Source organism: Anopheles gambiae, chromosome 2, assembly GCF_943734735.2.
Source record: "Anopheles gambiae chromosome 2, idAnoGambNW_F1_1, whole genome shotgun sequence".
NCBI lineage: Eukaryota > Metazoa > Arthropoda > Insecta > Diptera > Culicidae > Anopheles > Anopheles gambiae.
The window spans coordinates 86,463,834-86,490,170 of NC_064601.1; the positions used below are offsets into that span (position 1 = coordinate 86,463,834).

At 46.7% G+C, this 26,337-nt stretch overlaps 1 protein-coding gene across 5 annotated transcripts in view; it reads left to right on the forward strand.

Annotated features, from left to right (window-relative positions):
• Positions 1 to 18,691, forward strand: part of LOC1276282 (protein encore) — a 68,294-nt gene extending 49,603 nt beyond the window's left edge. For 3 of the 5 annotated variants that reach the window (XM_061641332.1, XM_061641328.1, XM_061641329.1), the window contains 11 exons: positions 4,203 to 6,077; positions 6,422 to 6,574; positions 6,746 to 6,948; positions 8,348 to 8,569; positions 8,654 to 9,045; positions 9,117 to 9,244; positions 9,312 to 9,875; positions 9,952 to 10,336; positions 11,169 to 13,393; positions 13,491 to 13,584; positions 14,810 to 18,691. In XM_061641332.1, the coding sequence (XP_061497316.1) occupies positions 4,203 to 6,077; positions 6,422 to 6,574; positions 6,746 to 6,948; positions 8,348 to 8,569; positions 8,654 to 9,045; positions 9,117 to 9,244; positions 9,312 to 9,875; positions 9,952 to 10,336; positions 11,169 to 13,393; positions 13,491 to 13,584; positions 14,810 to 14,886 (6,318 nt within the window). In that variant the 3' untranslated portion in view covers positions 14,887 to 18,691. The remainder of the gene's footprint in view (positions 1 to 4,202; positions 6,078 to 6,421; positions 6,575 to 6,745; positions 6,949 to 8,347; positions 8,570 to 8,653; positions 9,046 to 9,116; positions 9,245 to 9,311; positions 9,876 to 9,951; positions 10,337 to 11,168; positions 13,394 to 13,490; positions 13,585 to 14,809) is intronic. The other 2 variants (XM_061641330.1, XM_061641331.1) reach the window with 2 other exon arrangements.
• Positions 18,692 to 26,337: the final 7,646 nt, after the last annotated feature.

Here is a 26,337-nt window from a genome sequence, read left to right on the forward strand (position 1 = left end):
TGCAATCGTGGTAGAATCCTAACAAATCTCCTCTAATCGGTACGATTTCAGAAGTTTTCAGATGAATCTGGACAACTTCAGATGGCTTCGTATCAATGCATACTCCTAATGCATACTCCTCTAATGCATACTGCGGATAAGCGTGAACTACTCAGGATGAATGAAAACTGTGGATGACTCTGGATGACTCTGGAAGACTCTGGATGACTCTGGATGACTCTGGATGACTCTGGATGACACTGGATGACTCTCGATGACACCGGATGATTTCACATGACTCTGAACGCTACACCAATGACTGGCTACGGATGACTCTAGATGGCTCGGGATGGCTCTGGATGATTTGGAATTATTTCGGATGACTTCTGGACGATTCTGGACGACTCCGCATGACTTCGGACGACTCCTCATGACTCCGGACGAACCCTAATGAATCCGTATGACTCCAGATGACTCAGGGCGATACCGGATGACTCTGGTTGGTGGGTTGGTTGAGTACGAGCGATTACTGATAAACCCGGACAGTTCCGATCAGCGGTCGGCAAAGTTTTCGACCGAAAGAGCCAAATTCTACAAAGAAGATTGTAGAGTTTGTGTGTGAAGAGCCAAATAGATAAACCAAGAGTAAAATTTGTAAAAGTTCTATATGAAATGAAATGAATGAAATAAGACCCGCTATGAACGATTAAGGTTATAAATAATCTTAAAAGCACGGACCCGCATGCGGCTCGCGAGCCTTACATTGTCGTTCAAACAAGTTAAAGTTGATGTTAAACGTATTTTTAATGTTTCTCTATCATTCGGAATCTAATCATAAAAAAATCTTATTATACACCGTGTAGCTGTCGGGAGACATCTGGACTCAAACAGAGTCTTTTAGGTTTATCCGGAATCGCCCAGAATCGCTAGGAAACATCCAGAGATGAGAAATCAGATTCAAAACATTCCGATTTCGCCAAATTTTCAATTGAGCCATTGCTAGTCCGTACATGAATAGAATTTAAGGCCCCAATATGTCAAAAGTATGCAATTCTGCAACACCGAGCTTGCTTCGAAACAACGCCAGAGCTTGTTTATGTTTTCAAACAGCAAATGACAGCAAAACACTGGCAACGGGACATGATAATTGAATGCTTAGATACTACTGGAAGGCACCAAGAGAAAAACGATACTTTTCGTCGATCCTGGGGAGGGTGAAAACCCACCAAACATGTAAACTTTTTCAACCTCGATACTTTCCGCGGTGTTTGAAGGCTATCCAATTGCCTCCCTTCCAAAAAGGAGGAGCGATGGGGCAGGAAAAACAAGCAATCATACACACGCACACACATACTGTACTCTGGCATTGACATTTTCCTAAAGTTCACGGTCTTGGCTGTTTAGTTGTGTGATTTATTTCACCCCCCTATTTGATTGCCTAGGCAAGGGTTTTGGTGCGGGAGGTGAAAGTTGAGTTTTGGGTAAAATAATAATCAAAGCAAAACCGCCGCGGCTCCTCAGTTTGTGTTGGCCCTGCCGGTGTGCAAAATTTCTTTTGCAAAGCAAATGGTGGTACTGTACCGTGTGCAATCATCGCGAAGGAAATGAAGGGGGAATTTCGAAAGCCTTCGATATTACCCCATGAACTGCGGTGCCATTGGCTGTGGTGGCTTTTGTAAGTATGGCGCCCGCTAGAAGGTCAACACTCTGTCGGGGACCCCGAATGTGTCGGGGAGATGGGAATGCGCGTTCCTCTTCCCTGCCGGTTGGGAGGTTGGAATTTATTGATTTAGTGGCGTGTGATTTGCCACGCCACGGCGGCATTCATGACACTCCCCGGGCAGGTCGCGTTTTCCGCCCCACGGGGTTTGACCTTTCCGGACCTTTTTAATAACCTTTTAGTTTTGGTACCAGCAGAAGGGGGAAATCGGTGACTGTGCGGGGGCCGCCAGTTGTCCATTGTACCTTGAGGTTGACTTCGCGAAAGCTTTCCGAATTATTGACGCCCGCTCTTTCTCTCTCTCTCTCCCTCTGCTTCTCGCTGCTAATGGCTTCCACCGCAAACGTTTGGTGTGAATTTGTGGCATTAACTTTTAGGAAGTGAAGTCAAAAGTTGCGCGCTACCCTTCTGCGCGGTTTGTTTCCGACAGGAAAACGCGTAGGACGCGGTTTCGTGTGGCAATGCTCATTTGAATATGAGTCGGTATCATTTTCTCCAGGTGTCAGTTTGAAGGTCAGCACTCTCTGAGGGCTTTTGTGTTTGAATTATGATTAATAATTAATGGATAACCAAGACAAATATCTATTCATCAGGTGAAGGTGAAGGCGTGAAGCTTTGTAAGTTGGCGAAAGACGTTTTCCAGCCAGCCCAGCACGATTTTCTTCTGTGTACAGCGAGCGGAGGGGGGGGGGACATTCATTAGCATTGGGGCAGGTTTGGGTGCAAAGCAAAGTTCGAATCACATTTTCACGCTATCGACCTTTCACGGCCGTGCACACTACCATCCCTGTGCGGCGTTAATCTATCGTGAAAGGAGAGCCCCGGAAGCGGTCGGTGCTATCGGGACCGGAACCGCTTTCCACGCTTGGCTGATAGCGTTCTCGCTTGTTTTTGGGCTAGGTCGGCGCGTTGGTTAATCGGATAAGTTTTGCTTTTCCCGGTACTGGGGTAGGTAGGGTCCAGCCGGCTACAAAGTAAGGAGTTCGTCCACTCCCTGACTTTTTTTTTGTTGGCAGGAAGGAACAGAAACCCGAAAAATAGGTGGGAGTAAAATATGTTCTGTCTAATCTGTTTTCCACGCTCTCCACGTGGGCCATAATTTTTGGCCCTGACTGGTCGGTCACCACCACCACCGGTCACCTCCTGCCATGCCATGAAACGGGCAGCTTAGCACTAATCAATGTGAATGCTGCTCTCCTTCCGGTTAGAAAAGTGATTCGGAAACTAATCCGATAGTAAAGTTGCTTCCGCTTTTGTCGTCGTCGAAAGCCACGTCGGGGTTGGACCACAATGTCCAAGAAGTTTGGGAAAAGACACTATCAGTAGCGCCTTTCGTTGTCCTGTGAATAATCTATGCGGTGATAAATTTGACAAACGTGACACCCGATAGTGTTCTCGAGCAAAAGTGAGTAATTGGTTAAGAGTATATTCTTGTATGAAAATTAGGTGCGTTTAGCATTGTGCTGATGCCACACATTTGTGCTTTTAAGTTAATATGTCCAACTAATTAAATTTTTCACTGGAATTTGCGTGCTCCCCATGATGAAAATAGAACTCAATTTGTCGCGGCGGTTTCATGTGATCGGAGCTAAAATTTCATGTGTAGCCTTAAAATTAAATATTAAGGCTACACAGCAAGGATCAAACGGTCGCGCTCCGCTCCGCTCGAGGATCCCGCGTATAACGCCCACACTGTACATTATCATGTTTCGTCGGGCTAACCGTCGAGGCTAACCGCTGGATAATAGTGACAATTAAGCACACGGTAACGGTAACATCCCACGCCGACAGGGAAAGCGGGTTTTGCATTTTCTTTTTGCCTTTTCAAAAGGAAAACATTTTGCATACTCTCCCTACCACTCTGCGTTGCCAGCGTCCGTCTGGGTGGAAGTGAGATAGCAAGATCGTTTTACCCTGACCCAATCACAAAGCAGTTCCAGAGCTAAACCAAGGGTTGTAGGGAAAACCGGGGCAGAAGTGGGAGGGTAGAAAATGTAAGGTGGAAGAGTGGCGAATGCGTAGCAATTAGGTGGCGGTCGGTCGGTCGGTCCGGATGGTCTAGGTTGAGGGCTTACTAATTAACCTTCAATGTTGCCTTCGGGATGTCACGCTACAAGTGGCGCTTTGGCCGGATGGAGCGTTTTGGTTGGGTTGGAAAAAGTGGAAGGCGGATGTCGGGGTTTTTTTTCCCTGCGCAAAAGAAAGGTGTGACCGATGGGTTGGGTGCAAAGTGTGATAAATCTTACCCCTGCTGCTTGACAGGCGTTTACGAGATTTAAAGCAATTAAGTTAGGGGCGATAAGCGAGGTGGGCGTATGGAAATCTGTCTTTCGGCAAAGGTTGAAATGATTTATTTGTATAGATTTAGTCGTTTTGCTTTTAATTACTATCCAATTTTCAAAAGAATCTTTGACCATTTTTAAGTGATCAACAAAATAAAAACCAATCCTCACAAAATGCTAACGGCTCAATCTTTTCTTTTCCTTCTCGTCCCGATCGCTAGATTGCTGGTGGAAAAGGCAAGCATTTAACCCGCAGTCACGCGATGCGTGAGTCAACCTCGCCGCCCCGAACACCGACGCCGCGATCACCATCCGATACGCACACCACCAGCAGCAGCAGCAGCAGCAGCAATCCAATCAGCGGTGGCGGCGGCGGCGGCGGCAGTACGGGTGGTACGATCAACACGACCACTGCCAGCACTACCACCACAACCACCAACGCGGTTGCGACCAGTAGCAGCAGTACCAGCGGCAACAACAACAACAACAACAACATTGGCACCCTCTGCAATGGTCCCCAGAGTCAGCACGAGCGAGGAAACGGCGGCGCGTCAGCATCGGCATCCACCATGATGAGCGACACCGATTCGCTCGCCAAACACAACAGCTCCGGACCGGGTGGAGGTGGTGGAGGAGGAGGCAGCAGTGGCAACGGCTCGCCGAACATTGTCCTGTTTGCTGGTGGGGAGGAGCAGCGCAGCACCAGTGGCAAAAGTCAGCTGGACCTAGACTTCCCGAAGCTGACACCGCCGAAGACGTCCTTCAATCCGAACGCCGGCAGCAACGGTAGCAATCAACATCACCCGAAAAGCAATGGCAGCGTGAAAAACAATGGTGGCGGCAAAGCGAACGGTGCCGCTGCGGTGTGCGAGACGGACAAATCGACGGCGACCAGCACCGGCACTACGAAGCAGCTGTCGGCGGCGCCGACTGTCGTCAGCACGGTGGGTTCACCGACGCAGCCCGGTGGCAGTAGCATCGACACACCGGACGGTGGGGGAGCGGGCCGTGGCGGAGGTATGCCGGCGGGTCCGACCAATCCGTCCAACCACAACCATCTCGTGTCTGGCGAGCAGGCGATGGGCGGCGAACCGACGACGGCGTCCTCGGACAGGCAGCAACACTCGCCGGCAACGTCACCGGCAAACAGCAGCAGCAACTATTGTGATAGCGATGGCCGCCACGGTCCGTACCAGCACCAGCAGCAGCGGGAGGTGAACTTCAGCAGCAGCCAGGACGGTGCCGCCACCGACGGTCCGATCAATATACAGTTTTCGCACGAAACGGAAACGCGCTACATACAGTGCGACAGTCCGACCGATGGCCTTATGCGAAGTAGCGGTGTGGTGGCGGGCACTGGTCCAACGGCGACGCCGCCGAGCGGTGGCAAGAAACGCAGCGGCGCCTCCGGCAAGGGTGGCAATAAGGCGGCCCGGCTGAAGAACCTAAGCGGTGGCTCCTCGTCCAGCGTCGATGGCGGTGGCGGTGGCCTCGGCGGCGGCGGCGGCATGGCCTCGTTCATGTCGCGCGACAGCCTGTGCGACCCGTTCACCGACCAAAGCGGCGTGAATTTGCTGCAGTTCTTCAAGGAAACGCTGAACAAAAACTTCAAAGATCGCAACATGCTGATGAAGATCGAGAAGGAGCTGCTGTCGCTCGCGATGGACCGGAGCCGCAGCCAGATGAAGTTTCCGCCCATGTCTTCCTACAACCGGATGCTGATCCACCGGGTCGCGGCGTACTTCGGCATGGAGCACAACGTGGACGCGACGCAGCAGTGCGTGATTGCGGAGGTGACGCCGGCCACCCGCATCCCGGACATACGGTTCAAGAATCTCATCTCGGACAGCTTCTCGGAGGAGCCGCGCAAGTCGATCCTGAAGCGGGACACGCACAGCTTCGACGAGTACCACCGGTTTGGTGGTGGCGGCGGGGGAGATGGAGGAGGAGGCGGTGGTGGTGGGGGTGGCAGGGGTGGTGGTAGCGGGTTGCTGCACTGTCCCGACCGGGGCATGCTCGACCGGAAGGCGAAAAGCTTCGAGGAGCGGGACGAAGAGTACGACAAGTCGAAGCGGAGGCTGTTCAAAAACCGTGAGGTAAGAGCGTCGGGTGAGGGTGGGGGCAGATTGTTCCCTTTCCCTTTATTGTGCTGCTGTACGTGTGTCCCTGTGTGAATGTGTGAGCGTTTGTGTGTGTGTGCCTGTGCTTAGGATAAGGCGCTGTGTGTGTAATCAATGTACGGTGTATTGTAGTTTCGTTTCCTTTTTTCCATTCTCTCTCTCTTCTCTCTTCTTTCTTGTTTCTTTTTCTATGGTTCCCGTGGTTTATGTTTCCAAATCAACCCTCCTCCCCATCCCATCATCCCCATCCGCATTCCAATTTCCCCGTTTTCTGTTCACAACCTCCCACTGTCGTGCTCTATTGGGTGGAGGACTTTCAGCATGATTCCGAGTCCGATCAGTGGCAGTGGATATCGACCGATGGTGTTGGTGTTGCTGGTGGTGGCGGCGGCGGCCCGACGCTGATTGACGTCCATGCTGTCCGGCACCAGCAGAAACTGCAGAACAATCGCTTGCTGAAAGTACAATCCGTGGTACGGGTCGTCGACGGGTGTGTGCTGGTAGACGGCTTGCACAGGCCGCATGCTCTACCGCATCACCTTGCGCGCTCAGTCGAGCTGAACGTGCAGCTTGCCGCTGTTGCTGTTGGTGCAATCCGTGTTAACAATTTCACTCCCTTTTTCCTCCCCCCCTACTGCTTTTAGTCAATTGAGGGACGATCGGACGAGCGGCCTTGCGTTTCGAAATCGCACAGCTTCGGTGGTTATGGCGGATCGTCGCAGAATGCATCGCTGCTGCGGGGCGATTCGATAACGTCGACCAAAAGTGCCGGTGCCCGGCTGTTCACGAAGCAGGACTCTAACGCCAGCACCAACACGCCCTGGAGGCTGTCCCCGTCGAGCAGTGGGTGAGTGTTTGTGTCGATGAATGGAGATTCGGTAGAGGAGGGGGTGTTCTGTGGAAGGTACTAACCGGAAATCCGCCTAAGGATGAAACGATGTGATGTGTGGTCGGTCGCAGGATTCAATGTTGAAGAATCAGTGGCTTTAAAGCTATTGAAAGGCGTAATTAACATTAAAATCTCAGTTGGGGCACCTAGTGATTAGTGATTAGAGTGATTTTACTCAGAGTTGATGAGTTGGAATGGTGAGTTAACATTGCTGGTGGATTCACACTTCAAGAGTTCAATCTCCGTGCCGACTAGCAACTCACTTACTGCGCTTAAAATCATTCGTGAGCATAGCAACTTATCGAAGAGTTAAATCAGCATGTATGTTTTAAATCTTTCAGTTGGCTAGCTTTTTTGAGCTTTAATGTTTTTTTTTGTATTGAATAGGAGGCACACGCCTGCAGTGCGGCAAAATATCGCTGTCAATGTCATAAAAAATTGAATGAAACAAATTCCATATCACGTACTCTGCTGAGATAATCAGAGGTGATACTCAAAACGATTGGTGTGATCAATGCATGCTTTGTGACATTTTTGCGACCAACGCTTGGTCAATCACTATGTCATGACTTTTTATTGTGATCAGTTCTGCAAAATGTCATTGTCATAGTCATGACATAGTCCGGTTGAAACAACAACAAAATGTCAGCGTCACGAGATGATACTGTAATGATCAGAGACTCAAACAGTTGTTGCGACCATCACATGCTTGGTGACATTGTGTGCAACAATCTCAGTCACTTGGTCGCGACATTTTCAGTCGGTGATCCACACGATCCTCAAGTATATTTCAATAATGTTCGTGATTATCACCGACAGAATATGCCATGACCAAGTGAGTGACCAAGAGTGGGGTGCCTAACAAAATGTCATCAAGCATGTGATTGGTTTACCAACTGTTTGAGTCTCACCTTTGATCATCTCAGTTGTGTACGTGAGCTGATTTGAGCTTCGTTTCAGTCATGAGTGTGGGTGACTGAAACTGTGTCATTTGGCAGCACTGCGACAGAACAAAATCACGGTGCGAGGGTAAATAAAAAACATCTTTTTTAGTATGGCTAGCCACTGCAAATATTTAAAACATTCATGCTATTTCAACTCTCCAATGAGTTAATAAACTCACGAATGAGTAAAATTGCAGTGAGTGAGCTGCTAGTTGGCACGGAGAGTTAAATCACAAATTAGGTGAAACAAATCATTCTGGTGAGTTAGTTCACTCATTCGCTCCAAATATTGAACTCATTCACTCGGTCTGAGTCATTCGGCCCATCAACGCACTCACACATTCGTTCCATCCCGAAGCGTCCGGTAGAGGCTTCCCGATCGACCGATGAGTAACGATTGCCTTCAAACGCAGGTCGTACCTTACTTCCAGTTACAAAACGCAATCGATCCGCTCGGACTCGGTAACACCGTCCCCGACCGGCTACGGCAGCGGCGACCACACACCGGAACCGTGCGTACCATCCCCGTCGGCCACGTGCGGCGTGATGTGGGCCGTAACCGATATGGCAAGCGTGCCTAAGGGCAGCGTACTGATTGATCCGCAAACGTTCCAGCCAATCGTAAACCAGGACGGGTAAGAGATGGGTGGCCACCTTGCGCCATGGCATGACATTGGGTTTAACGTTCATCTTTTATTGTGTTTCGTCATCCTATCCAGCTCGCTGTACCATTTCGATCCCTCCAATCTGCCTCCGACGGCGACTGGTGGTGGTCCCTGGCCAGCTGCGGGCGGCGGCAAAGTGTCGAAGCGAAAGTTTGAGAAGCAGAAATCGTTCAACAGTAAGAACAATCTCAACAGCAGCAGCTCGCTCGAAAGCTCGATCGACGGGCCGGTGCTCGGCAAGTCGGTCGACTGCGGGCTGCAGACGGTAATCCCGACCGACAATGGACCGGGGGCCGTCACGACCATTATGACGATGACGGCGTCACCACCGACCACCATCGCGGAGGAGGTGGTCAACGAGCTCGGTTGCTACGATGCGGGTGGTGGTGGCACCGGTGGCGGCGGCCTAAAGTTGCTGAGCGTTAAGGATAATCCCGATATGGATGGTGCGTGTTGCTTTCTTGTGCTTCCTTGCTAGAAATTCGTGTTAAATATGTTCTTTTTTGGTCGTTTGTAGAAAATTCAAGCCTCTGCGAAGAGATCTCACAAACCACAAACGAGCTTGGCGCGCTGAAGTTGCAGAAACATCAAGCCACCAGTCCCATGCTGCAGGCCAGCGAACTGCAGCCAATCGATATGAACGAAGTGCGTGCAGGTTGGAGCTAAAAATGCATAGATTTTTCACTAACATGTTCCTTTCTCCACTCGCCAGATTCAGTACGGTACTAACCCGAGTGACAGTGGAAGCCTGGTGCATACTGCCAACACTACAACGCTGCTGGACGAGGACCGATCGCTGATCGACGAGGTGGCGGAAACGACCGGCGACGAACCGGATGATCTCGGCGACACGCTGGACGCGCTCGGTAAAACCGACCCGACCAGCCACAACAACAACAACAACAACAATAATCCGGCTCTGGGTGCTGCTGTACAATTGTTGCACGTACACGATCCTGTCAGTAGTAGCAGCACGCTAGACGCCGCCGACGATGACGATGACGAGGACGACGACGAGGATCGCAGCGAAACGCCAACCGACGGTGGGCAGGAGGAGGTGGACAAGAAGAACGACATGGTGAAGGTGGCGAACGTGGTCCAAACGGTGGTGCCGCTAACGAGCTACGCCAGTGCCAGCGCTACACCGAACGGCGGTGGGAGTGCGGGCGTCAGTGCGTACACCGTCACGTACGACGGTGGTGGTAGTGGCCATCCGGGTACTACCGTGTATGCGACCGGCACACCGGGCCTGTCCACGACGACATATCAGACTGCGGTAGGTAGCAGTGAGGATTACGTTGCACGAGACTCGCTGCTAAACACGCGCTTTTTTTGTTGTTGCTTCTATTCAGCCGGACGGTGCCATCTACGCGGTACCATCGTCGCTGGTCTACACATATCCCACGGCAATGGATCCGGCCGAAATGTCCGGCGGGTACTTTGTGCCGGTGTACGATCCGCAGCAGCAGCAGCGCGAGGCAAGCCTCTGTTCGACGCCGGGCGCGTCGATCTATTCGGCCCCGGCCGGTGCCGCCTCGACCGTGCTGCATCCGATCGCGTACACGCAGAGTGCGGCAGCGGCCGCAGCGTACACCGGTGCGCCACTGTACCAGAACCCGGTCATGTACTCGTCCGACCAGTTCCCGGCGGCCCAGGCCGCGGCAGCGGCCGCAGCAGCCGGCCAGCTTTCGCAGTATCCCATTAGCTATCCGATCGGTATAGGATACCCGTTCAATGGTAAGGCAGGGCAGGAAGTTGGTTTTTGTTATTCATCGCTTCATCAACAACACAGTTTACAACACTAGTGATGGGAAAAATGAAGTTTTCGTCGGAACCGATTCTGGCTAGCTTCGAAGTTTTCCGATCGATAATAGGTCTGGAATCAGTTTCAGGAATCGATTCCAGAATTGGCTCTGGAATCGGCTCTAATATCGGAATAGGCTCCGGAATCCGCTCCAGAATCTGTTCCAGAATCGGTTCCAGAATCAGAAATGGCTCCGAAATCAGAATCAGTTTCGAAATCGGAGTCAGTTTCGGCATCTCCATTAAAATAGGCGTTTGGGTCCGGGATTATGCTACATATTGATTGCCGCAAAGTATCCAAATTGACTTGTAAACGATCCATTCTCATGAAGATTTGATTCTCATGAAACTGATTCTCTTTCTGGAGCTAATTCCAAATCAATTCTGTCAATTCTGATTCCGTTTCTGGAGCAAATTGCGGTTCCAAGGTCGAAATCGATTCCGGAGCCGATTCTGATTTCAGAACAGATTTTGATTCCGGAGCCGATTCCGATTCCAGAATCGATTCTGGATTCGGATTCGACTCCGGAATTGGCTCCGGGATCTACTCCGGAATTGACTCAGAAATCGGCACCAGAGTCTACTTCGGAATCGGTTCCGGAATCGTTTTCCGAATCGGCTCCGAAATTGGAATCAATTCCATCAACGGAATCGGCTCTAAAATTGATTACGAACACGGAACTTACCCGATTCCGAGCTCCTACCACTATACAACTAAACAACTAACATTGACTTCCTTTGTTCCTTCTTCTCCTCCTCCCCGCAGGTGCTACGTACCAAAACTACTGGAATCAGCCAATCACTTACTACGTTCCTCAGACGCCCGTCCCGTCGACGGTTGGTGGTGCGTCCATACTCATGCCGCCGCCGATGCCGCAAACGCCCGGCACCGGGGGCATCATCACGACCACGGCCACCGTACCGACGAACACGCCCGGCCCGTCCGGGGCACCGATGGCGGGCAAGCGCAACACGACACCGCCCCAGAACGGTGGGCACGGCCAGTCGCAGGGCGGCGCCACGCACAGTGCCTCGGTAACGCCCGTGCCGATCTCACCGTTCGCCACGAATATTCCCGTACCACTGCCCGACACCACGTCGGCGGCGGCGACCGGAGCCCCGATGTACGCCGCCTTCCCGCAGCCCCTGTACCCGAACATGCTTCCATTCGCCAGCCCGATGGCGACCCATCCCCATCCGGCTGCGGCCCCCGCCGGCACACTGGTACCCACTGCCGCATCATTCCATCCGCACCCGGTACCGACCGGTGCACCGCAGCACCATCCCAGCGCTCACCATCCGGCGGCCGCCGCTTCCGGCCCGCACGCCGACTCGTCCGCCAGCAGCGGAGGGCAGCACCGTCCAGCAGCACACTACCACCATCATCACCAGCAGCAGCAGCAGGGGCAGCAGGGAGGCAGTGGCCACTATTCCAGCACGAACGGACCGTCGAATGGAGGCGGTGGCGGCAACAGCAGTAGCAGTAGCAGCAGTAGCAACAGCAGTCACAGCGGTGGCAACCACAGCAACAACAGTGCCACAAACGCACCCACACCCCAGTCGACGCCGAGCACACCGCTCTCGCTGCCCCTGTCGTTGCCGCCCCATCACGGCGGTGTGCCGGCCGGTGCAACGCCCAAAGGTATGCCGCTCTTTCCAACGCCCCCGATCATGCCGAATGTGGCGAGCGGCGGAGGATACGCGGGGCATCACCATTACGCGTCGTCGGACGACCGGAAGCCGGGCAACGGGGGAGGCTACAAGCCGAGAGGCCAGGCGGCGGCGGCGGCGGCCGGTTCCAACGGGGGGCCAACCGGTGGCAGCTACTTCAACTACAACGCATCGACCAACGGACGGCAAATGACACCGAACAGCACGGGCGGCGGAGGCAACTATCAGCCGCAGGGAGGCATGAAGGGTGGCTACGCACAGAACAATACAGGGAACAATAACCAGAACCAGAACGGACCGCTAATCCTGGGGCCGCCGCCGTCGGGCAAGCTGAACCGCCACGATGGCTCGGGCCAGCCGAACGCCGTGCCACCGGCGAACGGCAACTCCTCGAACAACAACAAACCGCCGCTGATACCGACGCTACCGAGCATGGTGGTGCCGGGGGCGACCGCACCGAACGCCGCCGGTCTGGCGGGCGATAAAGCACGCCTCAATCGCTCCTCGAAACCGCCCAACCTGGACCTGAAGCGGAGCTACAACAGCAACAGCTACGGTGGGGTGAACAGCCGCAACACGCCCAGCACGAACTCGAACGAGAGCAACGGCTCACCGAACAGTATTACGTCTTCTTCCGTGCACGAGCACGGTGCGTCCCAGTCGCACCATCCGATGGTGCCGCACCACGCGCACCATCACGCCGGCGGACACGGCGGAGCCGGCAACCATCCGGCGACACCGACGTCTCACCATCACGCGGGCAGCCATCCGGTGGTGTCGGCGGGCGGCGGGCAGCAGCAACCTGCCCAGCAGCACGGTGGACTGCACCACCACCATCATCCGGGACATCCGGCGGGGCCGCACGGGCAGCATCATCCGCATCACGGTGGTGGTGGCGGCCAGTCGATGGCACACGGTGTGCCGCAACAAGCGCAGCACGGTGGTCCGGGCGGTGGAGGGGGCGCCACACACTATTACCACGCGGGTGGAGGACAGTCGATGGCACAGGCTGGTGGTAGTGGGCAGGTGGGCCACTCTGGCCAATCGTCCTACTACGCGGGCAACGGTCCGTCGCACCGAGGTGGCAGCGTGGGAAGCAACGGGGGCGGTAATGGAGCGGCCGGTTCTGGGTCGGGCGGAAATGGAGGTGGCCACGGAGCGGGACATCCGCACGCGATGCCGGCCGCCGCCGTAATGCACAACTCAGCGGTTGCGGCGGCGGCGGCGGCTGCGGCCGCTGTCGAACCGTACCATCAGCAGCTGATCCCGATCAATGCGGCGACCGGAATGTCGTACGTCAAAATCGGACAGGCGTATTATGTAAGTGAGATGGAAGGGGAGGAGGAGAAGTGGGAAGGGTAAATAGTTCTTGTGGGGCTTCCGGTACTAATGAAACGCTTTTCTTCCACCCATTTAGCCATCGCTAACATTGCCACAAAGCCGCCGATCGCCTCCTAATGAAATACGTCCAATTGCCGGGGTCTATCCGACGATGAATATGGTGATGCCGGGTAAGTAGAGCCACTAATGCATGACATCCAGTGCTGCAAAATGTCATAAGTGTCACGAGATAATCACCAACGAAAAGAATAAACATATCCGTGGTAGCTTGATGCTCATTGCTGATACTCAATGAAAGTGCGTCATTACATGCCGAACACGACATGCGAGTGCTTGAGTCAACCGCGAAACTCTGACTCACAAGCTGAGCTTAATGTCGTCACAAGCACAATCATGACTTTTTCTGGTTGTCAAATGCCACTGTTTCGGTCACCAACACTCATGACTGAAACAAAGCTCAAATCAACTTACGTACACAACTGAGATGATCGGAGGTGAGGCTAACTGTTTGAGTCGATGGACATGCTGAATGACATTTTGTTTCGCACTCAACTCTTGATCACTCACATGAACACGACATTTTCTGTCGGTGATAATCACGAACGTTCTTGGAATATACTTGGCGTGCGGTCGTCCCAAGCAGCAAAATGAGCATGTTTTCTCGCTCTGTCTGGTTTGATGGTGTTGTAAATTACTATGGTTATGTTCGGAGCTGAGAGAAAACACGTCTTGTTCGCTTGGATGCAGTAACGGAAGAGAGTTTTCTTTATTCCTAATTTTGACAACATAATTCTCTTTCTATTTGCTATAAAATTCGTTCTGTGTTTTCATCATTAAATCCAGTTCTCATGTGAATCATCTTGCGTTGGTTCATAACAACAGATGGTCTGTCGGGTCAAACAGAGCAAGAAACGATTTTGTTTCTTGGAACCACTTGCACGCACCTTATATCTTCCATGACTATAGTGAGGATCGCCGACAGAAAATGTCGCGACCAAGTGACTGAGTTGGTTGCACACAATGTCACCGAGCATGTGATGGTCGCAACAACTGTTTGAGTCTCACCTCTGATCATCACAGTATCATCTCGTGACGCTGACATTTTGTTGTTGTTTCAGCCGGACTATGTCATGACTATGCCACTGACATTTTTCAGAACTGATCACACTAAAAAAAGTCATGACGTAGTGATTGACCAAGCATTGGTCGCAAAATGTCACAAAGCATGCATTGATCACACCAATCGTTTTGAGTATCACCTCTGATTATCACAATTGAGTACGTGACATGGATTTTGTTTCAGTCAGATTTTTGTATGACATTGACAGTGACATTATGCAGTACTGATGACATCTGTTGCTTGAGTAACGCTTACACCGTCCCTCTTCTTTTTAGCATCTCGACAATTCACACCACGACCACAGCACAGCAGCAGCTACAGCAATGCCAAGGTGAATAAATCGCTTCGATAAGAGGAATGAAAAGAACAAACACACACACACGCAATGCATCGGGAAGCAGAAATTGGTGCGTATTCATATACATTACTATAAATCCGACACGTCGTAGTAAACAGCAGAGTACGGCGCAGTGTGTGTGTGCGTGTGCAGTAGGACAAATACGCAAGCTTAGAAACCAACCATACCAGAAGGTAAAGCATATACTTTTAGAAAGAAAGAGAGAAAGGTAGAGAGAGGGGGTATAATGTGATCAGTGCTGATCTGAGATCGGCTACGAAAATGCAACAACTATAGTTACTTCACCGGCTAGCATACCTACTAACCTCGCACCCACCCTCCCAGGCAGAGAGCTATCGTGTTTCGTGTTCTTGGAGTGTGGGGTGAGGTACGTGAGGTTGTTATAACGAATTGGAGGCAGCAAACGACTAATAGAAGAGAACATTAGAAAGACACAAACAAACAAACAGACAAACAAACAAACAAACAAGTTAATCACTAAGAGCGGAAGCGTGACAATGTATATGAATGAGACATTTATTTAGGAAAGGAAACATATTAAGGAATACGCACCACTTCCCGCAACCTAACCCTCTCTTATCCTTTTCAAGACATGTTACTTTACGAGACGGAAAGTAGAGCAAGCCTGAGAGAGAGGCGAGAGAAAGTGTTAATGATGATGGTACGTTTTAGAACGTAACAGGCTCGGATGAGCTACAGTTTGCAACAGTATAAATATCTTAGTTTGCTGATCTTTAACACAATCAATCGTGTGTATCGGACAGGCTCGTTAACTATCAGAAGAAGTGCAAGAAGAAGGAAAAGAAAGCGCGAAATCGAAACTACAGGCAGGACCAACAAAACTGTTCAAAAGGAGCAAACAAAAGTGGGAACGGAACGTCATAGTGACTAAAGGTATCACAGCAGGATGTGATAAGTATGCAAACAGCGTGCAAAGTGTTGCGATAAAAAAGCGCAAACAAGCTATAGGTATCGATCTAATCAGTTGTAAGAGTAATCCAATAACGAGAGCATCACTCTTTAGTAATAGGATGAGAGGAAACGCGCTATGTTAACTATAAAGAAGTGTTTAAAGAAGATAGCGGGAAGCATCGATGGCTATGAATAAGAATCGCGAACAGAACGAGTGTGAATAATGAGTGCAAACGATCGAATAGTGTTTGAACAATAAAGAAAGAGTATGATCAGCATGAACAAGGAATGAATGTATGCATGTTAAGGAGTGAGCGTGTGTGTGTGGCGTGTGGTTGGTATGCGCATGGATAAACAGTCGTTACGTTGAAATAAGTTCTAGTGGAGGCGCAAACTGTAGTACGAACAGAGCAGCAAAAAAAAAAAAAAAGAAATACAACATAACAGCAATAAAAAGCTACACATAGGACCACCCATTTTATGCTGAAGATGAAGGGAAGGATAAAAAAACAGAGAGATATATTCCATGTGAAAAGATTTCAACAAAAATGCTATACAGTGAAAAGCAAAAAGGGAAAAATGCCACGCACACACAGACTCACACACTAACTACTCTGCAACACCGAGAAACTAACCAAATTTGCGCCAAAGCTGTTGTTGTGTGATGAAACCCAGAATTCAGTTACTGCTTCTTAGAAATGTGTGATCGATAACCAAAAACAAAACAAAAAAACATACTAATACTAATAATATTAAATACAAAGGCATACCGGAACTCCGAAGAGCTGTGGTGCTGTGGTGCGACGAGGTGAAAGAATGTAGAGAGAACGAATACCCGTGTTGCCGGATTATCAGTTGCCATGAAGTAGTAAGTGCAAAACTTATATAAGATTAGCGGAACGTAAACAAACGTAAAGCGTAAAGTTAGATGGAAACGGAAATGCATTATTTACTTGCCAACGAACTTATCACGAACTGTAACAAAGAAGGAAAACAACAACAACAACAAAACACAAACAGACAGCAGACGACAGCATTCTTAATAGCAAACAATCAGTAAAGTCGATCAATTATATTTAAACAAAAACTCAACCACAGCAAACACACATACTAATCTAAACCGCGCAATGGTTCAATAGCATAGACCGTGCATTAGAAACGATTAAAACCCCTATGTAGAACGTACGAGAGAGAAAGAGAGAGCATATCTCTGCATGCAGCAGCATCCATTCAAACAATCCAAACAGTCATTAGTTAAACTTGACTTGCAACTAGCTATTTAATTTCCCTGTTAATGCAAACCTTACGCGCAAACTTAGAGATGATACAGCACGGGCAGCAAAGCAAATGCAACACGGCTTCAATGCACGTGTAGTGCGGCGGTTCAAGCTGCTATTTGTTGTGTTTACGTTTGCTGGTTGTGCTTTTGTACGTTATGTTCGCCATGCACTAGGATCCCCTTTAAAGGCTGTTTATTTTTTTTAAATTTAAATGAAGATTTCGATACAAAGTTAATGTTACCATGCGGTATCAAACGGAATATGGCGGGAGGTTTCATCACTCGTTTCCTCGATTAAAGCTTGTATAATGTGCATGATGCTAGTGAATTTACGTTATCGATCTGAACGCTCACATCAACTATCGTTCGAAGCTTGTCATAATTGTTGTTGCGTACGGAGTAATGATTCGTCCAAAGCATTCGCAAAATTCTGTCACTGTAAAGTGTTAAGCACAACACGTGACGCATGCCAAACAACGCGCGGATTGTAGCGAGAGTGTCAAAAAAAACCATTACTAGTCACAGAAAACTTAACTCTCTTGGTGATATTGTTCTGTACATCGGCATCATTTAAAATGAGTGTTTGGTGGTGTTAGGTGGGCTGGCATTACTGACAGCCATGCAGAGCCATCTTCAGCCGTCGGACGACAGCTACTGTTCTTGTGTTACATCGATATCTTATTCTTAGTCCTGCTGTCCCCTACGGAATATTATACCGTAAACTCTTCAGCAAATCAGTGTGCTATAGTAGATCGAGCCGTCTGTCTAGAACATGCTAAACCGTACGGAAAGTCATACCAAAATACCATTCGCAAACAATAAAAACGAATATTAAGTTACAATTAACAAAAGAAAAGAAAAGAAAACAATACTAACTAACAAAACACTAAAAATTCATTCACCAAAATGACAGTGAAGCAGCAAATCGCATGAAAATGGAACAAAAACTAAAACCGACATCAGTTTATTATGTGGAGTTTTCAATGGAAAGGAAATGTTTGAAATAACATAAAGAAAGAACATCTAAAAACGCTACGGTAGTGAAAGGAATATAAAATAGTGCGAGAAGTGCAACACTTAAACGAGATAAGTTAAAAACAAAAGCGAAACGAGAATTGAGTGAACGAGTTAAACTAGCAAGCACACATACACAAACAAAAAAACACAGACCCACAAATGGAACAGTTGATTAAATGTGTTATTATATATATGAAAGAATGTATTTATTTTAATTTATATACACGAAGAAGAGCAGTCAAGCAAGAAAAACACAAAAGTAAACGGAAGAAAATGTATGAAAAAGCACGAGCAAAAGCGTGTGTGGTGGTTGCGTGTCGGCGAGAAAAGTATAGCAAAACCGAAGAAGCAGTAGGAAAGGAAGGGAAATGATGGAATGACAGAGCAAACTGGACAGAGAACAAAAATTGAGTGAAAAAGTAACAAGAAAAAACACAAGAAGAGAGAGAGAGAAGAAAAAACAAACAAACAAGTACTTATATTAAGACAAAACAAGTGAAACTGCTGCAGCGACAAAGGTGAAGGAAATTATTTCCAAGCGAAAAGAAAAATGAAGCAAACCAAAAAAAAAGTAAAGTAGAAAAATCTGGAGCGTCTTTAGTGTTTGGCCGTTTCGTTGAAAAGATATTGAGAAATCAAAAAGCAATTTCGTGGAAATACTGAATGCTTTCGTGGAGCAGGGAATGCTTATTGATTTGAAGCAATTGTTGTTTACGAGACATTCATAAGTAGATACATTGTACAGTTGATGCATGGCGTGATTCATTATGACAACTTTTTGTATGAAGTAACTTGTTGTAAGTTTCTTCTCATCCGGAGTCTATAAAAGGCGTTGTACTAAATCCAGCTCGCTTAGTAACGGGCATGGTATTCACCCAGATGGTTACGATACAGCTTGTTACGGGCAGCGGTTTGCTTCTGCTGCTTGTAAGTATTAATTTGTCGTACGTCGAACCATCCTGTACACTGCTGGACTTTCGTGGCCGGCCGATCAAGCGTGCTGGATACGTTCACAGTGCATTAAACTACCTGCGATACGACAGCTCGTTCTACACACCGTACAGCTTTTTCAACTCCACGCTAGGATTAGACTGCGTGAATAGCAACATCACGTACAAAAATCGTCGCTTGAGCATCATTTTGTACTGCCCGATAGCGCCGGGTCCCGCTGACCAACAGTACATCGATGTCTTTCCGACCGACCCAAAGTTGATTCGTTTAGCGCACAGGTGGAACGATTGCCACAGTACCACGTACCGTTTGCATTATGACGATGCGTCCCGCTCATTTTACCTGAAGGCAACCATGAATACAGAGGACGGCAATCGAACCAGCATGTTTCTAGCCCAGAAGCAGTGGGCCGATGCGGAGATTGAGAAAATGGATAGTAAGTTCGATGCACAGTACTCGTTTCATCCCGGAGGTAATTGCAGCTGTCGGTATCGGCTGGAGATGTTGGTTGCGTTTGACCGGTTGAAAAATTGCAATGGTTTGTTCGGCAAGACAAACCATCCTGTTCTTCTTTCACTTATTGCGATGTTGATAATGCAACAGTGGACTAAATAAAATAAATTGTGCTACTCATGGAGAGTGTTAGACCGATTTTAGTACAATTTTAGTACATATTTAGTACAGCCTACGGGGTTTGGTTTCAGATACAGTCTGAACTCATTGGTTGATCTTGGATTGTCTACCAACTTTTTTTTGAAATTCTGCTTTATAGTTGTCACGTTTTTCCATACAATTTAGTCATGTCTTATTTTATTACTAAAATTGTTCCTTGTGTTCTAAATTATAAAACTTACCCAAACTTTAAACCTGAGGTTTTATTATTAAAATTGTTCCTTGTGTTCTAAATTATAAAACTTTTTTTTATTTATTTTTAAACTTGTATTCTAATTATGCATTCATTACACAGTTTTCATTCAGTAGACTCATACCAGAGGTAAAATAGTGTATAATTCATTACGACAGAGCTCATAAACCTTGGCTATTCGAAAAGTTATGCCAAGGTATTAGGATAATTCAGTGGTTTGCAACCTTTTTGCAGCTTTTTCCCCCATGTGGGGTGCATGTAGGATTTAATTTCTCCCTCACAAGTTCATGAGCGGAGGGAGAGCGTTTTGCAACCCATTGTATTTAGCGAAATTTTGATCAAAAATCCCCCCCAAAGCAATTAAATTTCCCATCCTGGGGGAGAATTCCCCACCGGTTGAAAACCGGTGGAATAATTGGTTTTGCTTATATCGAAACTCGCACAAACAATGCAAGTGATCGTTAAATCGGTCTGAAAGTAAAGTTTTGATTACAGAAAAACTTCATTAAGCTTTCCCATGCATACATAGAGACGTTCTCAACTAGTGTATTCAGTACATTGCTGACAGTTGGTCTATGACAAAAGACCAGCTAGAAATGATACCGTTATTGCAGTGTTGGATCCTATTTACGCTCATCACGTTTTCGTGCATCGTATCTGGCAGCACGATAATAGAGAATGAACTTTGTTCTCTATTCTTCGGCCAAAAACCTCCCAGCTCAAACCAGTCCCGCGTGTTAGAATCTGTGCATCTGCAGGGCGGCTCTTACCCTTCCTACATCGCAGTAAACAACGCAACAAGTCGGTTGGAAATTTTAAGAGCACTGTACACATACGGCGACGATGGTCTCACTGTGACGGTGTTCTGCTGGAAGTTTTTAGCCAATACTGATCAGCTTAAGGTGTTTGCTCCTTCCGACGCACGGCAAGCACAAACGCGGGATAATTGTATGGAGGACCGACTGCTCTATAACATCGATTATGCTGACATGTCAGAAACGATGTACCTTGTGGTAAGGATTCAGCAGGCCAATGGCACCGAGCTGGGTGATGTGGTAGTTGAGATGGATCACTGGGACATTTGCACTGTAAAGCTGCTGAACAGCTCTACCAGTCCGGCGGCTTTTGACAGCCGTAAAGATCGGCCGGTTTGTTCATTTCTATTTAAAGTGTCGTTTCGAATAAAAGTGAATGGGCGAAAAGTCGAAAAAAACTGTTCAAAAAGTTTGGTGTCAGAATTTGCAACCTTTGTTACGTTTCTGGCGCTGCTCATGCAAATGGTTTCATCTGAGTAAGACATGTGAACAATAAATTAGAAAATCAGGCATTTCTCGGACTTCGATTTTCTTAGCAATTTGGATTGGGTATTACATTTATTTTACTTACTGTATTTGAAACATTAATAAAGTGTGCTAACACTAACCAGGAGGATTATTTCTTTTAATCAAAATATGAAATTATTGAAAATAATTACAAGCGTTGTAAATGTAAATAAACGATATTTTGTTTGGCCAAGGGTTTCCCTTGTGCTTTTGAGAATACTCGGTTCGATTACTGGTAGTTATTGGGCACACTACTATACACGGTGTCACCCCCTGCCAGAACTCGCCGGAAACTACTTTCTATTGGAGATATGCTAAATAAATTTATTTTTATCAAACCGTAAATCTCTTCTAGAAAAATTGAATGATTTTTCATATATTTTTCTTTAGTTCTCTAACAATTGACTAACGCAGAACTATTATAAATGATTATAATGATTATATATATTCATTAATTGCATTTTTCCATACTATTTGGTGGCCTTCACCGTTTAATAAAGTAAAATATATATTTTTTCAAACTTATATTTTAATTTGTGAAAAGTTGGATTGTGTTTTTTGTGTTGTTGTGACCTGCACATAAGTGAGAAACACATCTTCGTCCCTACTTATGCCTCTCTGATGCGGTAAAAGTTTCCGCTCGGTGGCAATTAACCACATAAAAGCGACACGCCGTTAGTATCGCGCAGTCCAGTTGTTGAACGACTCCCGAACGATGGTCTGGAAGACGTTTAAGTACGTGGTACTGATGCTTTCGGTACGTTGTCTCCTCTGTGATGGTGCATTACAGCGCCGACCACCGTGTGCACTGCTCAGCTGGAAGGGTACAGATGTGCAGAAACCTTTTAACATTAGTGGCAAGTTGACGTACCTTCGGTACGATAGTGCGACGTACTACAGTCCGTTCAGCGTGTACAACGCTACCTACCTCGGAGCCTACTGTATTCATGTTCGCGTGTCCTACAGCAAATCACGTCTTAATATCGATCTGCTCTGTACAAATGGTACGCAATACCAAGAGCATATTGAAGTATTTCCTCCGACTGATAATCATCGAGTGGAGGTTGCGAACGTTTGGAAGGATTGTCGAAAAATAACGTACAGAGTGAATCTGCAAAGCAAGCACAATGTTCTGTATCTGACAGCGAGTAATAGATCCAGCGGAGACATTCGTACCTATGGCAATATGTTTTTAGCCGTAAATGAATTCACCGATGCAAACATTCGAATGGCGGATGAAAACTTCAATCAAAAGTATGCATTTTATGCATCGGATACTTGTCACTGTGACCATCGGACAGATCTGTCCATTGTGTTCAAGATACCGCCAAATGGTGCTAGTCGTTTGTGTTCGATTTCATGGTGGACGATCATGCTGATGTTTGTTGGTTTCATATTATTAGTCTAAAGAAAATAAAGTTTGTTAGTAATGTTGGAACAAGTGATTAAGCCTAGGCATGAAAATAGAATTAACTTATGTAATTATTTATAATTATGTCTAATTTTGTTTCTACCAAAACATAAACTAAACGCAACATTTTTGATAGAGAGAAAAACACATACCAATAAGGCGTCATCCATGGATTACGTAACATAAGCGTTACTTTGTTGCGGTACAGTTATATTTTTTAGAATTGACTTGAATTTCGTCTTGACTTGAACTATTTTAACATATCAATAATTCAAAGATGTTCCACAGCGCAATCAAATTTAAAAAAAAGATTTGGATAATCGGATCCTCAGCCATCATGGGAAACTTCCAGATTTGGTTTTTGGTTTTCGTTGGCTTTAGATATTGTTTCATCATGCATATGGCTATTCTATTTTTCATAACATGTGAAGCACAATATTTAATACACATCTTACAAATTACGAACAAAATCGGTACTGTTTGCAGGAGTTCCGTATGCAGTCTCGCGATGAAAGGCATAACTGCTTTAAGTTCATCCTCAGTTTGTTTGAAGCGAAAAGGAATTGGATTTGTATTTGAGCTCTTTCACACCGGGCGAATGTGACAATTCGTGCGTTCGACGAACGTAGTTCAGTCCGGCTTGAGCTCAATATAACGGAATAGGAACGAACTTTAGACGCAAACAAATTTAAAATGTGTTGAATACAATTGTTTACTAGCGTTGAAATCATTTTTATTAACCAAAACAGTTTATACATACCTTTTTCACAAAGTTTTTGATGATTGGTTTGAACGCGTAACTGACAAACTTCGTGTTGCGTTCACACCTGCAGCGTTCGCGAGCACCACGCATTGCCTGATTTTCATTAATAAATTTGGAAATGAGCTAGGACTGTCAACCGCGCGAAATTTCACATTCGTCCGGTGTGAAAGAGCTCATACACTTGTTTCCAGCTTTATAGTTGAATCTCGTGCGATGCGAATCGAATCCCACTAAGATCAAATGCTTACCTATATAACCGAATGCGTGGTTGAATTGCATACCGCTACTGTGGCGTCCCTGTGATTAGTAGTCAACGTGTACGAATTAACAACGGACCCATCGTGGGTTCAAACTTCGTATGAACCGTCCCCCTACCAATCTGTTCGGCTGCGTAGTACTTTATAAGTCGCTAAAACCTGTTCAGGCCGACATAATTGCGTATGTTGTTAGGTACAGCAGAACAATAAACGTTTAGTATTCTTTTCTTATTAAAAAAATCTTTTGCAAACATTTTATTTTAGCGTTGCATGGTACAAATTAACCTCCCCCTTACCCCCTTCCCCATGTAACAAATCGTAGCGTTTGATGACACCTCATCATGAATCAATCGATATAGTGTATATTGATATTGTTCTTTTTCATACTAACGTTCATAACCTTACATACATCTTGTGAAATGTGACAGACATACAAGTGCTCGTCGGTCATTAAACCCAGATGGCAACAGTTTGTTTGAAAGGCAGGAAACGTTATCAAATTTACGCAATTAAACCCAGACACATTACGTTTTGTGATGTAGGTAAATCAAAAGCATGCAATACAACGACAAAACATTATTTAAGATGGTAAATCGATCGTTCAAAATCAAAATCGATCAAGTGTAAATCAATATTACGTCTAACTCTGCGGTAAAATTGATGTATTTATTATACAATTAGAAAATGGAAGACAAGTGGTTTCATGTAACGTTCATACTTTGTTTAATCTGATCAGTATCCCCTACAGATCATTACATAATAAATAAATCAATGTAAGCAAAACATCATCAACCGTTGGAAGATGCATTCATTTTAAACATGTTTCATTGCATCAAACGAAACGCATAAATACCTTGTAACGTCCCCCTTTTTCGTGCAACAAACTCCGCTTAATGATCTGTTGATTTACTTTACTTTGTCATGAAGTGCATTGCTTATATATATATATATATATATATATATATATATATATATATATATATATATATATATATATATATATATATATATATATATATATATATATATATATATATATATATATATATATATATATATATATATATATATATATATATATATATATATATATATATATATATATATTTATTTATATTTATTATTTATTATTATTTATTTATATATATAAATATATTTTTTTATAGTATATTTTAGTTTGTGTAAAGTTGGTCTTTTAGGTATTTTGTGTTGTTGTGACTTGCCCTTAAGTGAGAAACACATCTTCTTCCCTACTTATGCCTCTCTGATGCGGTAAAAGTTTCCGCTCGGTGGCAATTAACCACATAAAAGCGACACGCCGTTAGTATCGCGCAGTCCAGTTGTTGAACGACTCCCGAACGATGGTCTGGAAGACGTTTAAGTACGTGGTACTGATGCTTTCGGTACGTTGTCTCCTCTGTGATGGTGCAATTCAGCGCCAACCACCGTGTGCACTGCTCAGCTGGAAGGGTACAGATGTGCAGAAACCGTTTAACATTAGTGGCAAGTTGACGTACCTTCGGTACGATAGTGCGACGTACTACAGTCCGTTCAGCGTGTACAACGCTACCTACCTCGGAGCCTTCTGTATTTATGCTCACGTGTCCTATAGCAAATCACGTCTTCATATCGATCTGCTCTGTACAAATGGTACGCAATACCATGATGAATTATTTCCTCCGACTGATACTCATCGCGTGGAGGTTGTGAACGTTTGGAAGGATTGTCGAAAAATAACGTACAGAGTGAAGCTGCAAAACAAGTACAATGTTCTGTACCTGAGAGCGAGTAATAGATCCAGCGGAGACATTCGTACCTATGGCAATATGTTTTTAGCCGTAAATGAATTCACTGATGCAAACCTACGAATGATGGATCAAAACTTCGATCAAAAGTATGCATTACATCAATCGATTGCTTGTGACTGTAGCCATCGAACAGAGCTGTCTGTTGTGTTCAAGATACCGCCAAATGGTGCTAGCCGTTTGTGTTCGATGTCATGCTGGACGATCATGCTGATGTTTGTTCGTTTCGTATTATTAGTCTAATGAAAATAAAGTATGTTAGTAATGTTGGAACAAGTGATTGAGCATAGGCATGAACATAGAGTTACTTACTTACTTACTTATCCGGCGCTACAACCGCTTTGCGGTCTTGGCCTGCCTCAGGAGTGTCCGAAACCGCTCACGGTCTCGCGCCTTCGTCTGCCAGTCCGTTATCCCGGCCTTAATGGCGGACGCCTCCACGCCATCTTGCCACCTCAATTTGGGCCTACCACGCCTCCTCTGTCCTTGTGGACGGCCTAAAAAGACTTTACGGGCTGGGTCGTCCGTTTCCATGCGTACAACATGGCCAGCCCACCGGAGCCTGGCGAGCTTAATACGCTGTACGACAGTGAGGTCGCCGTACATCTCGTATAGCTCGTCATTATAGCGGCTCCTCCATTGTCCTTCCACACATACGGGGCCAAGTATCCTTCTGAGCATCTTCCTCTCGAACGCGGCTAAGAGGGCTTCGTCAGATTTGGACAGTGTCCATGTCTCAGAGGCGTATGTGAGTACTGGTACTATATAGGTACTATATAGTCCCAGCTTCGTCCGTCGCGACAGGTTCTTTGAGGTGAACTGCTTTTTCAGGCTGTAGAATGACCGGTTGGCAGCCAGCATCC